The 16,689-nt window shown below is 45.3% G+C and overlaps 1 protein-coding gene across 2 annotated transcripts in view; it reads right to left on the bottom strand.

Annotated features, from left to right (window-relative positions):
• The window catches only part of LOC309551929 (securin-like), a gene marked incomplete at its 3' end in the record, with an annotated part of 249,689 nt that extends 236,489 nt beyond the window's left edge, over positions 1–13,200 (bottom strand). Inside the window, exons 1-4 of one of the 2 annotated variants that reach the window (XM_082252650.1) lie at positions 13,091–13,200; positions 9,788–9,951; positions 9,333–9,408; positions 8,887–9,042 (exon numbers count right to left, since the gene is read on the bottom strand). In XM_082252650.1, the coding sequence (XP_082108776.1) occupies positions 8,887–9,042; positions 9,333–9,408; positions 9,788–9,951; positions 13,091–13,178 (484 nt within the window). In that variant the 5' untranslated portion in view covers positions 13,179–13,200. The remainder of the gene's footprint in view (positions 1–8,886; positions 9,043–9,332; positions 9,409–9,787; positions 9,952–13,090) is intronic. The other variant, XM_082252651.1, reaches the window with a different exon arrangement.
• Between the last annotated feature and the right edge of the window lie 3,489 nt (positions 13,201–16,689).

Raw genomic sequence — 16,689 nt, 5'->3', positions numbered from 1 at the left:
CTAATTTGGGTTAATTTTACCAGAGATATGTAGCAGTATAAATGTTGGCCCAAATGTATGAAGAAAAATTAATTTTTTGCAAAATTTTATAATAGAAACTAAAAAAAAGTGTTTTTTTGCAAAATTTTTGCTCTTTTTTTGCTTATATCACGGAAAAAAAAAAACCCCAGTTGTGATCAAATACCACCAAAAGAAAGCTCTATTTGTGTGAAAAAAATGATAAAAATTTTGTTTGGTTACAGTGTAGCATGACTGAGCAATTGTCATTCAAAGTGTGAGAGTGCTGAAAGCTGAAAATTGGTCTGGGCAGGAAGGGGGTCTAACTGCTCTGTATGGAAGCGGTTAAAGCACTGAGGGAGGAAAGCAGCATTTTAAGTTATACCAAAGGGAGTTTGTCCTTTGAAGCTTCTAAAATGGTCTTTTATCAACTACATTTTAGGATGCTGAACTGATGCAAACGCGATCAAGGGCATCTCCATCCATTACGCCAATGACTGCATACATGTCCATCCAATCATACATTTTACTCTGCCCTCAGTTAAAGACACCAATGTTCATGTTTGAGAGTCATCACTAAGTCTATACTATTAGATCATTCTGATACACATGTTATTTAATCCACAGCAATCTGAAGTGCCATGGCTGTGCATGATTTGCAGGTAAATTGAGACATAGTACAACAAGTGCATAGTGATATCACAAAACTGCTCCAAGTTTTAGTAAGACACCACACAGCTGAAGTCTTATTCCCAAATGCCTGGCTTATACAAGGTTTATTCATTAATTACTGTACTCGTGTCACTAGAAGACTCACTAACTGGGAAATAATGCTACCGTGTACACAAAATGGCACAACCTACACAATTGACCATATAAGTGTAGACAGTTGTTTCACCTACTTTAAAAGAGATCCTATCACAACTGTAGTTACAAAACTTGGATTTTTGTAAAATCCATTTCTCCAAGTTCAATGGACAGTGCTCCATAAATCATAACTAGTGGGTTATTTTGCCTCCATGATTAGAAGAAACAAAGACACCTGGCTATGCCCATGGGCTGTCCTCAGCCGGTATACAACCCCCCTCTGCTCTAGGCAATCTGCTTAGTAGCAAGCAGTATTAGAAGTATCAGAACTCTATAGAGGGGTGGGTGCTGTGTCTGTTGATGAACTCAGAAATGGATTTCACAGCAAGTACAAAAATCCCATTCATTGATGGACAGTGCTCCATAAATCCTAACTAGTGGGATGTCCAAAAAAGGAAATTGAGGGGGGGGGGGGGTGGGGAAAACCCCAGGCTAAACAAAGGCCCTTAACCAGGCCACAGGAGCCTCAATGGGTCACATGAGCCCAGTAAAAAAAATCCAAAGAGGGATCAGACCCTCTTAAAAACAGCAGCCTGCAACTTTTTGCAGTCAAAGAAGCATCGGCAGATGCCAAAGTATCTACCTTCTAGAATTTTGTGACCTATGCACCAATCCAAGTGGTCACCTTGCAAACTTGCGATATTGAAGCCTGGTGATGAAGGCCCAAGAAGCACTCAGCACTTGAGTAGAATGTGCCGTGACAGGGAAAGGCAGAACCTGACCTTTAACTGAATAGGCCGAGTCACTGGCTACCATCTCCAGATGATCAGACCGACAAAGAAGCAGTCAGCCCTTTCCTTGGGCCACCCATAACCACAAAAAGCATACCACATCCAAGGTATGCAAAGCAAATGCCTTGGGATGAGCACACCTGGGACAAGGCAGGCAACACAATTTCTTCAAATGGAAGTCAGAGTGCTTCGGGCAGGGACAAAAAACACCAAAGAGGAACTTTGGCAGGATAACGCTGCCAATTCCAATACCCTGCGTGCGGGGGGGGCGCTATCCAAGAATGTCACCTTCTGGGATAATAGAGACGAGGGAATCTCCTGAATGTTCTCAAATGAAGGGTTTCTGAAGAACTAAATTTAAATCCATAGCGGCAAAAGACTGTGCAGGTGGAGTCACATGTCAAACCCCCTGAATGAAGGTACGAACTTAAGGGCTGATGTAGCAATTGTATCCATGTTCGAAAAGACTGTCACAAGGGCCAAAAAACCCTGTCCTGTCAAATGCAAGGAGGATAAGGTCCCCACAAAGATACCCAACTGTAGTCACTTTGGCACGAGGGAAGGCAGGAGTACACGTCCAGAAGCATACGTAAACTGTTCCTGCCTATTAGGCATCTCTAAAAAGAAACCAGATTGCACTCAAAAGGCCCCTTAAAGAAGGCGGTTCAGAGACAAATTAAGCTCAATGTTTGTGCAAACCTTCAAAAAAAGGTATGAACCAGGGGCCATCTCCCATCTGTCCTAGCATTTGATGGGATAGGGGTTCTTGAGCCCTTGCGACAGGCTTTGAATATTATGGATACAATTGCTAGACCAGCAATCTAGTTTTGAGGAATCACGTTTCCAACAGTTCCAGTTTTCCTCTGTGGGATCACATTTTATCTTAAATTGATATTGTGAATCCTCTTCACCCATTATTCCCTGAGGAAACCATTAAAGCGGTTGTATACTCATGAAAAAACCCTGCAGGACAAAGGCATAGAGCTAGTACAGATGGTACTAAATACTTACCCTTCAGAACGAAGCCCCGGTGCAGTCTGGACAACGCTGAGGGAGCCGACATGCTCCCCCGGCATCTCTTCCTGGTTAGGCAGCTCCGGCGCTGTGAGTGGCCAAAGCCGCAAATGACGTCACTCCTGCGCATGCGTGCAGGAGATTCACTTTCCGGGAAGATCCAGCAAGGAGCTCTGAAGGTCAGCCAGACCTTCAGAGGGCACGCGCCGCAGACGTCAGCGGCTGCATGCAGGTTGAATATCTCCAAAACCGTGCAGGTTTAGGAGATATTAATTGTACCTACAGGTAACAGTCAAATAGCGGAGTATACTATAGCTTTAAGGCGAAATGCATTGATAGCCTGACCTTTTGCTATCACTTGGGGGCATTATTCTTGTGTACTTTTGTGAGGTTGCGCTGGGGATGATGTGATTAAGAGATCCTCATTTTTTTCACTTATGCATGCACTTTCACTTTACTGCTGTATATATGGTATTTTAGTATCGCCATTAAATAAAATGGATTTTTATACAATTGGGTCAGTGATGTCATTCAGAGTGGGTTGTCCAGCACCAGTATAGCCCCCTTTTTCTACAAAGTTGTTTGCCATCCTATTGGGGTGATTGTGCAGGACTTGATTGGTTGGACTTGCGTACGTTTTTGTTTCTGGATAGCCACCAATCCGACTCACACCAAGAACAATGTATGCTTTCCACGTACGATGGTATATCTTGCTGGAAGACCTTGCCCTCACCATAGTAGGGATCACTGATCCAGACAGACCTCTATTCCTCAGTACCTGTCTTCCAATAGCTAAGCCATTAAAAACCAGCGACTGTAAAGAAGGTTTTTAGATAAGCCCTTGGGACAACTGGTCTTCTGAGAGGAAGCCCCCAAGGGACATTTACAGCCACCGGGATGATTGGAAAATCCTTGCAGGAACTGAGAAAGAAGCCTTAGCCCGAGGAAGATACTGGCCTTACCGTAGCCCTTCGATGATTGCAGGGTGTCCGAGGACCTTGTCACAAACATCAGTAACCTCCTGTGGAGCTGAACCTGCATTTAAGACTGTGCAAACAGAACTGTCTTGAAGGTGGATACTACCAGAATCTGTACGCCAAAATGGGAGAACTGACAGCAGCTGCCAATTTACAGCTTGTGGTACCTGAAGTTTGTGCAGAGAAGGACCACCCTGGTCAGAAATAGAATCAGACCCAAGTAAATCAAATCCCTGGATAAGGATGGGGGGGGGGGGAACCTTTGCAGGAAATAAATCCTCACAAGGAGTCTCAGACCTAAAAACTAAAGGACAAGCTTTGTCCCCTTTCTGACTTTCTGGGTACCCCCAACAACCAACATTTCATGGATCTCCATGTTGCTCAGTCCACAGGGCCAGAAACCAGCGGAGATGTCCCCCCAGCCCAATAATCGGTGAGGGCAGACCTTCACGTTGGAGTCTGTGCTGGTCCAGGGAAGCTAGCTCTAGGCTTACCAGACCAAGGTTGCTTGGAACCTCCCAAGGGAAAATATAAAAGATCAATTTCCCTTACTAGCAGTCTCAAAAGCACGAAAGAATTTGTCTATGGGCTGAGAAGGAGGTCATTGTTGCTTTATTCAACCTGGAAACAGGAGGGTCCACCACTGGTGGACTAGCCCACTTTTTTTTTAAAAGGACTCCTCAAGAAGGGTAGTGTACAGCAAATTGTTGGGGACCACAAAGTATGACTTTGGTTGTTCCCATTCATTACAGGAAAATCTTTCAAAATAAGGCACATACGGAAACACCTTTGAAGTAAAAATTGACTTGTGTACAAACACCACAGCCATGTCTGTGGCTACATAAGCTGCATCCTCCATCTTTAAAGTCTCACACACTGCAGTAATAAGTGTGTCCACCAGCAGCTTTTTGCTGCTGCGACCATGGAGGAATTATCCTCGCTATCGGATTGATCAGGGGGTGTGATATTAAGTCCCCCTGGACAGGCTGCGTCCACAGCAGCATCAGTATCCAAATCAGACGAGAGCCTGAGCAGGGGATGCTACCTCCTGGGCCTTTGCCCACATGCCACTTCCTCCCAAGACACTAAGGACTGCTGCCAGTGCAACCATCGGAAGCTGGGGTTGTGAGGGACCTGCCACCTCCATGGGGGGGGGGGGGGGGGGGAATGCAACCCTGAGGCTCCATAAGGAAAGCAAGACCTTGCAGTACAAAGATCTAGGCACCACTAAAGGATCCCCTAGGCAGAGAGCCAACAGACCCCCAAAGACTCACTCCGACCAGAGGAGCGCCAAGAATTCAAACCCAGCATCATGGACGCTATCCCTGTTCACATGTCCCTAGAAGAGGAAAAGCTGACATACCCATGAGGCTTCAGTTCTCTCCAGCATCTCCCAAGACTAAGGAACCTAGCCCCCGCGACCTCCAAATACATAAAAGCATGGCCGCCAACCAGACGATGGGAAAATTGCCACCATAAGCTACAAACACCGAAGCATGCTGCCAGGAACTTTCCTGCACCCTCTGCAAGGGGCCGCCCCCCTGAAGCTAGGACACCATTAGGGGAGACTCTGCAAACCGCAGGGCATGCATCTAGGGGTCTCCTACACTGGGACACCTCCAGACTACCAGGGAAGGGCACTATCCCAGGACCCTTACAGAGTGGGAATAGAGCCCTGGGACCCCCACCCAGACTCTAGGTTTAGACAGGGGGAGCCAGGCTCCGCGAGGAGGGAACCTGCAAGCAGGTCTGACCGTCTGCAGAGGGTACCCACATCCACCCCATAGAAACCAAAAAAGGGGAGGGAACGAACTGTACTTACCCTTCCATGGTGCGGGTAACTCCAAACAGAATTCCTCACGACTGAAGTAGGGAAGCTGTTGGCCAAGGGACTGCTGTGACTCAGACCCAAGCCTGGTTGTATGCGACCCTGCGAGACGTTTAACCTGCGGGCCAGCCTCTGTCAGTGAGGCTATGTCTTTGCCAGAGGGAGAATTGTATAGGTTCAGTGCGCTTTGCCAAGTAAAGCATAAAGAGCACTGAACCTCTCCAATTCATGCATCTGAAGCCTTTAACACAGTGGTTCTTCACCTGGGTTCGATCGAACCCCAGGGGTTCGGTGAGTCAGTCTCGCGGGTTCGGTGGAGGTCAAGACAAACCCGACTCATACGATTCATGATGACATGCCCCGCTCATCCCCCCGAATATTACTGATTGTGAGGCTGAGAGCACCCCAGGAAATCAGAGCTACTGTCGGGACAACTCACAGCCATTACACAGACACTTGATGCTCCGCCCCCTGTACCTCCCCCAGCAGGTTTCCAGCCTATCTCCTGCAGGCTGCTTGAGTGGGCGGGATGGGGGATGTACCTGACCATGGAGATCGTGCCGCCTGGAAGAGGGAGCAACTGAGCAGAGGGAGCCGAGTGAATGTTCCTGGAGATAGGCTCAGCTAGCTGTACATGGTGTATTAGTTTACAAGCACCTCTATGCCAAGTCTGCTGAGTTACTGCAGCTTAGCATAGAGGTGCTGTTAGCTCACAAATGGAAATGCATGTCCTTTTCCCTTTAGCTCAATAAAGCATTGTGAATGCCCCCTGGTGTGTGCCCTCCTGATACCCCATGGTATGCCCTCCCAACACCTCCCTCCCCCCCCGTGTGTGCCCTCCTGACACCCCATGGTATGCCCTCCCAACACCTCCCCCCATGGTATGTCCTCCCAACCCCCCCAGTGTGCCTTCCTGATACTCCATAGTATGCCCTCCCAACACCTCCCCCCCTAGTGTGTGCCCTCCTGACACCCCAAGGTATGCCCTCAAATGCCAAAAAACGTAGAAAAGGAACAGACTGTTGTGAAAATGACATGAGTGGCACTTGCCAAGGTAAAGCCGCACATTTTTTGAACTGGTCTCTGAAAGACAACAGCAGAAGTCACACTGATTTGCAGTAAATATTCATTATTTTGTTTGTGTGAAAATCATGTTTTAATGGTTTTGTTCATTTTGTGCACCTATGTATAATATATACCTATGTTTTGAATTTGAAAAAAATCATATTTTATTTTTCCAATTAAGAAGGGTTCAGTGAATGTGCATATGAAACTGGTGGGGTTCAGTACCTCCAACAAGGTTAAGAACCACTGCTTTAACATAAATGTACATAAAGTGGTTTCACCTACAGTACAGACCAAAAGTTTGGACACCTCATTCATAGAGTTTTCTTTATTTTCATGACTATGAAAATTGTAGTCACACTTCAAGAGGTAGTCACCTGAAATGGTCTTCCAACAGTTTGGAGTTCGCAGAGATGCTTAGCACTTGTTGGCCCTTTTGCCTTCACTCTGCGGTCCAGCTCACCCCAAACCATCTCGATTGGGTTCAGGTCCGGTGACTGGAGGCCAGGTCATCTGGCGCAGCACCCCATCACTCCTTGGTCAAATAGCCCTTACACAGCCTGGAGGTGTGTTTGGGGTCATTGTCCTGTTGAAATAGATGGTCCAACTAAACGCAAACCGGATGGAATAGCATGCCGCTGCAAGATGCTGTGGTAGCCATGCTGGTTCAGTATGCCTTCAATTTTGAATAAATCCCCTACAGTGTCACCAGCAAGGCATCTCCACACCTCCATGCTTCACGGTGGGAACCAGGCATGTAGAGTCCATCCGTTCCACCTTTTCTGCGTCGCACAAAGACACGGTGGTTGGAACCAAAGATCTCAAATTTGGACTCAGACCAAAGCAGATTTCCACTGGTCTAGTGTCCATTCCTTGTGTTCTTTAGCCCAAACAAGTCTCTTGTTGCCTTTTAGCAGTGGTTGCCTAGCAGATATTCTATCATGAAGGCCTGATTCACACAGTCTCCTCTTAACAGTTGTTCTAGAGATGTGTCTGCTGCTAGAACTCTGTGTGCCATTGACCTGGTCTCTAATCCGAGCTGCTGTTAACTGGTGAAATCGGATGAACTTATCCTCCGCAGCAGAAGTGACTGTCTTCCTTTCCTGGGGCGGTCTGCATGCAAGCCAGTGTCTTTGTAGCGCTTGATGGTTTTTGTGACTGCACTTGGGGACACTTTCAAAGTTTTCCCCAATTTTTCAGACTGACTGCCCTTAATTTCTTAAAGTAATGATGGCCACTCGTTTTCCTGTACGAGGAATTTGTATTATGGCAAGAAAAAAGCAGCTAACAGTCCATTCAGTAGGACTATCAGCTGTGTACCCACCTGACTTCTGCACAACACAACTGATGGACCCAACCGCTTTTATAAGGCAAGAAATCACACTTATTAAACCTGACAGGACACCTGTGAAGTGAAAACCATTTCAGGTGACTACCTCTTGGTGTGACTCCAATTTTCTTAGTCATGAAAATAAAGAAAACTCTTTGAATGAGGAGTGTCCAAACTTTGTCTGTACTGTACTTAGAGACCCCATCACCACAATAGTTACAAAAAATGTTTTTTTACTTACCGTAAAATCCATTTCTGAGTTCAATGGACACAGCACCCACCCCTCTATGAAGCTCCGATACTCCTTGCTACTAAACTGATTTACCTAAAGCAGAGGGGAGGGGGGGGGGTGAGGATATACCACCTGAGGATGGCCCATGGGTGTAGCCAGGTGTTTGTTCTGCCTAGTTCTACTCCTGGAGGGGGGAGGGGGGCAGTGAAGCACCACCCAGGAAACCATAAGATCCTGAGCTGCCAGACACCATTGTCCCTTGATTAATTCAAGTCACAGCTGTAGAGTTAACTGAACTCACAGGACGACCCTGCAACTGCATTGTCCAATGCAGGAACGCAACGGATTAGTTGCAGAAACCAGAACCATAGAATGTACATGAAGGGGGCAGGTTCAGCAGCACGATGGGCTCAAAGACACTGGGCCAGAAAGCACAACAGCACACATACTCCAGTGTCATAGTTAGTAGGGGGCCATCATGCACACCAGCAGCCTACCATGGCATTCAGCAGTCTTGGACCTGTATAGCACCCTACCAGATCACTGGGCAATGCAGCATCATTGCTCACATATGTATGTGAACCTGCAGGGAAATGTCCTAGCACAGCTCTTTCTCCAGTTACCCATCTTCCTAGACAACTTAATGTAGTATAACTGGAGAAGCACAGGGGGAATTAATGTCAATGCAGTCTTCTGGGAAAGCCACCACATCCAAGATGGTGACCCGCAGCAGCCGCAGGGCATTTGGATGTTTGTCAAGTTTTTACAGCAGATTGTGAAAACTAGAAGTGTTAGATTTCTTGTTCCCTTCTGCAAGTTACTCATGTCACATTTTATTAACCAACCTGACTCCCAGCTAACGACTGGAATATCCATTGGAGCTGGTTCCTGGGTCATAGCATCAAACTTTGCAGCATATTTTTCATGCACAAACAGGGGGACTCCAGCAAGGTAGAGATGGCTCAATTTGTGCTCTTCTGGGACATCAAAGGTTTCAAAATCTAGGGAAAAAAAAAAAAAAGCACATGTGACAGCTTTTGTCTAACTGCTGATTAAAAAGCGAGTGTTTCTCATTATTGGCCAAGACAGCACTTACTTGCATTACTGAATTCACTGGTGTAATGCTTCCTTATAGGCAAGAATGAATCATGTCATACCAGTACAAGTCAGTCCCAAAGTTTTAAGTCGAACCCCACTCAAAATTAAACAGAACAAGCTGTTGGAAATTCAAGGGGGAACCTGAAGAATACCTTGCTCTACAAGGACAAAAACCCAACCAACACAATCTTACCTGCAGGATCATAAGGTACACACTTTTCAATCTCAGGGTAGCTCTGTTTTCTGGGTTTGATGCATGCTTCAGAAGCCTGGAAATTAAACAGTTTAACATGGATAGTAATTAACTAAAGATGACATGCATGAAATATGCAGGCCAGAAAAAAATAAATCCATCATTTGTGCATGCAAGAGGAGAGTGTTTTTGCAGGCTCCTAAATGGTAACCATTTAGCACTTGAGCATAGATTCCAATGGTCAGAATAAGGGAATATTCTGGCCAATGGGACAAGTGCCTGCCCAAGCACTTGAAGCGACTAAATGTTTAGCAAATTGCAGCTTTGGGAGCATTCTTATGCAGCTTTTTCCACCCCCTGGAGCAAAGGTGTCCATGGAGAAAACACAAAAACAGGCAGCCTGACAGTTCGGTCTAGCAAGTTGACTTTTGTTGGACTAGTCAGAAGTGTAGTACCTGCTTAGTAACTGGTGCAGAAGTCACTCCAAGTGCTCCTTTCTTCTGTGGAACTGCCATGTTGACAACCTGCTTGTTGACATTTCCCAGAGCTTTTCTTGGCTTTACCACAGTTTTAGAGCTGCCAAGTACTTTTCCTGGGTGATTTTTCAAATAGGGTTTTCCTTTAAATAAAAAAAAAAAAAAAAAATGAACACACTTTATTATTAGGTACATCTGTTCAATTGCTAACCAGCCATTCACATGGCAGCAACCTAATGCATTTAGGCATCTAGATGACTTGAAGTTCAAGCAGAGACTCAGAATAGGGAAGAAAGGGGATTAAGGGACTTTGAACGTGGCAAGGTTGTTGGTGCCAGATGGGCTGGTCTGAGTATTTCAAAAACTGCTTATCTACTGGGATTTTCATGCACAACCCATCTCTAGGGTTTACAGAGAACGGTCTAAAAAAATAAATATCCAGTGAGCAGCAGTTGTGCAGACAAAAATGCCTTGTTGATGTCAGAAGAGAATGGGTAGACTGATTTGAGATGATAGAAAGGCAACAGTATGCAGAATACCATCTCTGAACACAACACATTGAACCCCACACCAGGTGCCACTCCCATCAGCTAAGAACAGGAAACAGGCTAGAGGAAGTCACAGGCTCACCAAAATGGGACAATAGAAGACTGGAAAAAAGTTGCCAGGTCTAAGGAGTCTCAATTTCAGCGTAACAATTTAGTGTAAACAAGAAAGCATGGATCCACCCTGCCTTGTCAGTTTAGGCTGGTGGTGTGGAGGGGATACTTTCTTGGCACACTTTGGACTGAAGTATCAATTGAGCATAGTTTAAATGCCATGGCCTACCTGAGTATTGTTGCTGACCATGTCTATCCCTTTAGAACTACAGTGTACCCATCTTCTGTTTGCTACTTCTAGCAGGATAAAGCACCATGTCTCTAAACGCATATTATTTCCTTAAACATGGCAATGAGTTCACTGTACTCCGATAGAATATATACATTTAGCATTACATTTGTACTCTGCTACAGACTATTTAAAAGGGGTGGCAACAGTCCAAACAGCAGAGTTAGCTGCACCTGCATACCTTATGGACCATATGCATTTCCACTATTAGTTTGTTTACTGGTGACCACTGTCAATGCTAGTGTATTTCCACTTTTGCAGCCAAACCAGTACAACTTTCCCACAAAGAAGAAAACAAGTTACAACTTACCACATTTTTACATGCTAAATATCCTACCTAGCTTTTCCCTACTATGTAGTATTTGGGAGGAACTTAAGGGTAATGTTACCATAATTAACCCTGTCTGTATAGTGCTGCAGATCTCATCAGTTGGGAACTGGTTTTGAATATCTTCCCAGAATAAAATATCAGGGCTTGTATTGTGCATTGTACACAATACCTTTGCATGTCCACACTTTATATTGTGAAGAATAGCTTGTGATACAGACCAGTTACTGCTGCCGCTTTCCTGTGCAGGGTGACTGTGGTCTTTTATTCACTCCGTTACTGTGGTTTCTACAGTAGCCTGTAGTTGGTCTACATGTTAGGTCAATGGATGACCAATCTTGTGTTCCAGGCATAGGCCCTTGGCGTATTCAGAAAAAACCTCACAACTAGGGATGCACCGAATGTTCGGCAACCGAACATTATTCGGCCGAAAATAGCAAAAAAAGCACTTTCGGTGTTCGGCCGAATAAGTAAAAAGGCCTTATAAATTTGTGCCGAACAATGTCCCGACCAGCGACCCGCCATCCCCGAGCATCACTGTAAACATAGCTGGAGGCACTACAGCGGCGGTCACTAAATGGCAGCCCGCGGTCCATTGGCAGCCCGCGCGATGCTTCCGCCCGGAAAGAGCCCGCTACATAGAAGTCCTTCACTCCCCTTCCTCACTGCGGCTCCCTGCTCACACGCCGCCGGTGTCCTGTCCGGCCGCGAGTAGGGGGTGTGACGTCACACGCGCATCCCGCCCCCTGCTCCTGACTGCGGCTCCTTCACACTTGGTCCAGCGAGCTAGGACGTGACACTGTGCACGCCCCGCCCCCCTGTTCGCGGCTTTTGGCTCTGACCTGGCTGCAGTTCAGGTATGTGGAGCACATTTGGGGGAGAATACGGTAGCTGCACAAGCATTAGTGTGCAGACTGGCATATTTTGCCATGCTCATTAGAGTGCCCTATAAAGTGCCCCTTAAAAAAAAAAAAAAAAAAAAAAAAAGTGCCCAACAGAGTGCTCCCTTGACATAAAATGTGGCCATCAGCGTGCCCCTTATTTTATGCTAAGGGACATGCTGATGAGCATATTTTATGTTAAAGGGCACTCTGATGGGCATATTTTATGTTAAGAGCAACGCTGATTTAAATGTTTTGTCCATCAGAGTGCCCCCTAACATAAAATGTGCCCATCAGCGTGCCCCCTAAAAATTGGCAAAATAAATGCGAAACACAGCGTTCGGTATTCGGCCTTCAGCCAAGCATTTCATTATTATTTGGCTTCGGCCAAGAATTTCATTTCGGTGCATCCCTACTCTGGTGCTTCTGTGCATTTCCCCACATCCAAGTACCAGGATCTCATGCAAGAAGGCTAGATTAGATGCCAGCTCAAGGATGGTGCAACACTGTCCAATTTCCCTGCTTCATTTACGCCAGACAAAAAGCCTGTGGCTGGAATTGTGCTTTACCAGTGTCAAGTTGCCCTTTTAGGGCACAGTGACAGTGCATCTTGCTAGCCTACCACCCCCGTACTCACCAATCCATGCTTCCTTTCACTAATGCAGTGGGGTCAGGTAAGCCTGATGCGGCACTCCATTATACCATGCCAGAGTGGGGCAGGAAAAACTACAACTAAACAAATGTCATAAGTGCTCAAGTGAAACTAAAGGCAGAACTAGTTCGATAGATTGGAGAGCAATTAGAACACCAGTCAGGCTTTTATTCCTGCCTGTGCCCCTGTTAGGAGATAGACCATCCTTACTGAAAAGTAAAAGGAAATGCCCACTTCTGGGTTGCCTCCAGAACAGGAATAGTGGAAATAAATTGCAATGGGGTCACTAGTTCTGACGACAAGCGATTCTCACTTGTGGAGAGAATTCTCTACACTTCCTGCTTTTGCTATGGGAAGCCGCAAAATAAAACCTTACAAGGATTCTGATCCTCTACTACTCTATGCAGGACAAATGTTTTGCCTTTAGACCTAGGTTAAGAAACATTGAAATGCAGGAATAATTTGCCTAGAAACTGCAACTCTTGCAGAAATGCCAGCATTGACTTGTGCTCAGTTTCCAGCCTAACACTCACCAGAGCTTGTTGATGCAAGGCGATCCTTGGACAGGGTAGTAGAAGCAACATCTCCATTCTCTTGGTCAATGAAAATCACAGTTGCCATGCTTCACTTTAGTCAAAACTGTAGAGTAGTAATTACAAGAGACTTTAGCATTCATTACATTTGAAGTCAACTGGACACCAAAACATCCTTTTCACAGCAGTAACAGTCCAGGCTGCCACAAGCAGTCCGCCTAATACCATCAGCTAAGAACTATACAAGGTCAGTTTTCCTGCCAATCTGGTATGCTCCTGCACCCACTTAATGTATAACTAAATGCAAAAACTTTAGTTTTGGATAGTGTGGAGAAGGATTTGAACCTCCGTCAGTGTTTATTGCTGTGTGCACCTGTTATGATTCACCCTACATTTGTCCTGTTTACCTTTATCATTGAAAATAAAAGAAATCAAATTTTGGGTTATCCCCAGAAAAGAAATAGACGGGAAATCTTCCAATGGAGACACTAGTTCTGGTGACCAGGGGGGGGGGGGGGTGGGGTCACCAAAGAACTGAGTTAATTTTGCAGGGATTTCCGTTAACTTCCTATTGGACTTAAAGGGAAATCTACACAATGGGACAAAGATAGTGGTAAAAAATCTGGGGTTATAACCCACCCTTGCTCTACCCAAGAAGAAAATAAGTTTTGCCTTTCTACTTTATGTTGGACTGTGCAAAACTAACTAGGACTTCAAAGACTCATCCAGGGAAGGCTACATCACCAGTGCGTCCCTCCCCCCAGGTGTACACCAACATGTTTCAGGAAATAAAGGGAGATGGATTTGTCTGCCCATAGTAAAAATGGCCACCATGAGACGGGGGGGGGGGGCACCATAAAGTAGACAAGAGAAAAGCCTGCAGTGTTCTAGACACATCTTGTTTGTAGATTGTCAACATTTTGGCCTCATTCACAAGGGGCATCTAAAAGCAAGCAGGAAAGTCTCAAACACCTTCTAGCCAATGGGATGCGTTGACATGCCTATGCCTTGTGTGTACAACTTTCTGCTCCTAGGTTTTCTTTCTCCCTATAAACCTCTGGTAACCAACCTGCAGCCCTTCAGTATATGATGTGCGACCTTCAGACCTCAGCATTATGTAATGGGGAAATTGATTTCTACATATTCCCAGTTTACTATAGTCTTTAGCAGCATATTCCCAGCAAAGAGGTAGCATTTCCACAATCTGACCCTCATATCCTTGTTAGGTCAGTCTGACAGTTCCCTCAAGCACTACACAATACAAACATTCTCTGCAGCCCTTTGGTAATGTCAGAGGCTGCACCTGAGGCCCCCCTTTAGCACATAACACAGCCCCTGCTGTACACACAGCTGTAATAATTACTATGGGTGCAGGGACACTGAGCAGTAAAAGTGCACAGTTCAGCCACATTTCGCTGACTACAATCACTCTAATCATATCAGAACTATGCAGCACAACTAACCTCTGACCTTTCATGCTTATAATAAGAGGTAAATAACCCGGGGGGGGGGGGGGGAACGCACCAACTTCAATGGAAGAAGTGGAAGTAAGAGGGTGAAACTACAACCAACACAAGGTGGCGCTGCACTGCGCACACCGCCACCAGCACAGCTCGGGGCCCTCACACACCGCTCAGAACGCCACATCCCATTCTCTCACTTACCCAGCAAGGCTCAGCACACCACACCAACTCACCGCTCACACACAAGGCTACTGTTCCAACCGCTAACCCGGCAGCTCTTAAATCAAAAGCTGCTCACTCATTGGCTGCAAGCAGAGGCTTCTTTTCCTTGATTGGCTGAGTCCGCCTATGGCGGCTTGTTTTTATTGGATGATTGTCCGCCACCGACCTACGGAGTTCCCACGTGTCTGTGTTTATATGTGCAGCTGTGCTGGGCTGGGAGGTCCCACAATAGAGATATATTGGGGAAGATGGTTGAAAGGTAATACCCCTTGGTAGGTATAATTCTGCCGGCCAGTCTCCCTTCAATCTGCAAAGAATATACGAGCGCTCGGAAATACAACATCTAGACAGGTTAGTGTTTCAATGGTGTATTCGAATATATGTATCCTGATGACCGCTTATATACAGTACAAAAGGGGATGTAACAATTAGTCTTCCCAGACCACTAAAAATACGTTATACAATTACTTCATCATGCATAGAAAGCAGGAAAGGTGTTCATATATACCAAGAGACAAAGAATGTTTACATTCAGGAAGCAGCCCAGGAAAGACTGAGTCTGAAATAATACCCTTAGAAATCAGGACAGGCTTCTCTCAGTAAAACACAATCGAAGGAAACTTACAATGGAAAAGAATTGAAGGAAGCCCATAGCTTTGAGAATCAGCATCCTATAGAAAACCTAAATTCTTTAAAATAGTTACAGTTCATAAAGGGGGCCTCTGGATAAATGAATTTAAGCATGGCTAAATTAATATCACTTATATCAATCCTCTCATTTGTCATAAAAATGACAATTATAAGTCTTGTTTCCAAAATGCATCATCTTGTGTTGCCTTCTTATAAATACATTGGCCCATTTTTACAAGCAAATATATAAAAAGAAGAAGAAGCAATAAACAAAAGTAACATTCCAGCTTGTCTGATCCATGATAATACAGATCCAAAAAAATCTCCAAAACTTCTCATGATACCTCGGCCTTTAAGGTGGTAGATACAGTTAGTAACAGTCCATGCAAGGGAAAACACTGAAAATGAAGTCAGGTATCAGCAACCACAGTTTGTCTGAGTCCGGTGAAACTGGAAAAGTCATTTTCTACAGGGTCAGGGCGGTCTGCCCCCGTTAGTACCCCCTTTTCTTGACTCTCCTGTTCAAGGTCAGGGCGGTCTGCCCCCGTTAGTACCTCCTTTCTTGCTTCTGGATCCTCCGGCTCAGGTCCTCTCCGCACCAACTTCACTCTAGTGGCATGGATCCAAGTAGGGCTGTGTTCGGTCAAAACAGCGGTCCTGGACTGGTAACTGCTACCACGGTAGTCTCTGGGCCGTAGGCGAAATCTTTTTGTTTCTTTCTTTTGGGCAGCAGCTTCATCACCACTACGTCTCCTCCTCTGAAAGGATGGGTATTTTCCTGTAAAGAGAAAAGAGAGGTGCGAGCAACTTTTTGTTCCGTACCACTTGATTCAAAGTTTCAATTACTCTTTTCTTAATTTGTCTTTATTTGTGCTATTCATTCTTTCCATTATACCTGATAATAATCTATCTTCAATATTTTAACTAGTTCCTGGCATATTTTTGATATGAAAGCATGAGCAATATGAGAACTAATTCAAAGCAGGCACCCCCATCCAGGAATAATCTCCTGATTGAGAATGCACGCCACCGTGTGGGCATCTCCCTTTTTGTGGTCCTAAATGCTTCCACTCATCTGCTGAACACGTCCACTATTGACTAAAAAGAACTCTTATTTCTTCCGTGCTTTGGGCCTATATGTGAAATCTATTTGTAGAAGTGTGAATGGGTTTGATGGGTATTGGAGATGCTCGTGTTTGGCCTTATATGTTTGGATTGTTTGCTCCTAATACAGGTGATGCACCTAGCAACATATGCTTGCATTAAACTGTCAGCAATACTTCA

The sequence above is a fragment of the Pelophylax lessonae genome (genome assembly GCF_965119305.1).
Source record: "Pelophylax lessonae genome assembly, chromosome: 4".
NCBI classification, from domain to species: domain Eukaryota; kingdom Metazoa; phylum Chordata; class Amphibia; order Anura; family Ranidae; genus Pelophylax; species Pelophylax lessonae.
The sequence above is the reverse complement of the archived record's forward strand: the minus strand, read 5'-3'. Positions and strand labels throughout refer to the sequence as shown.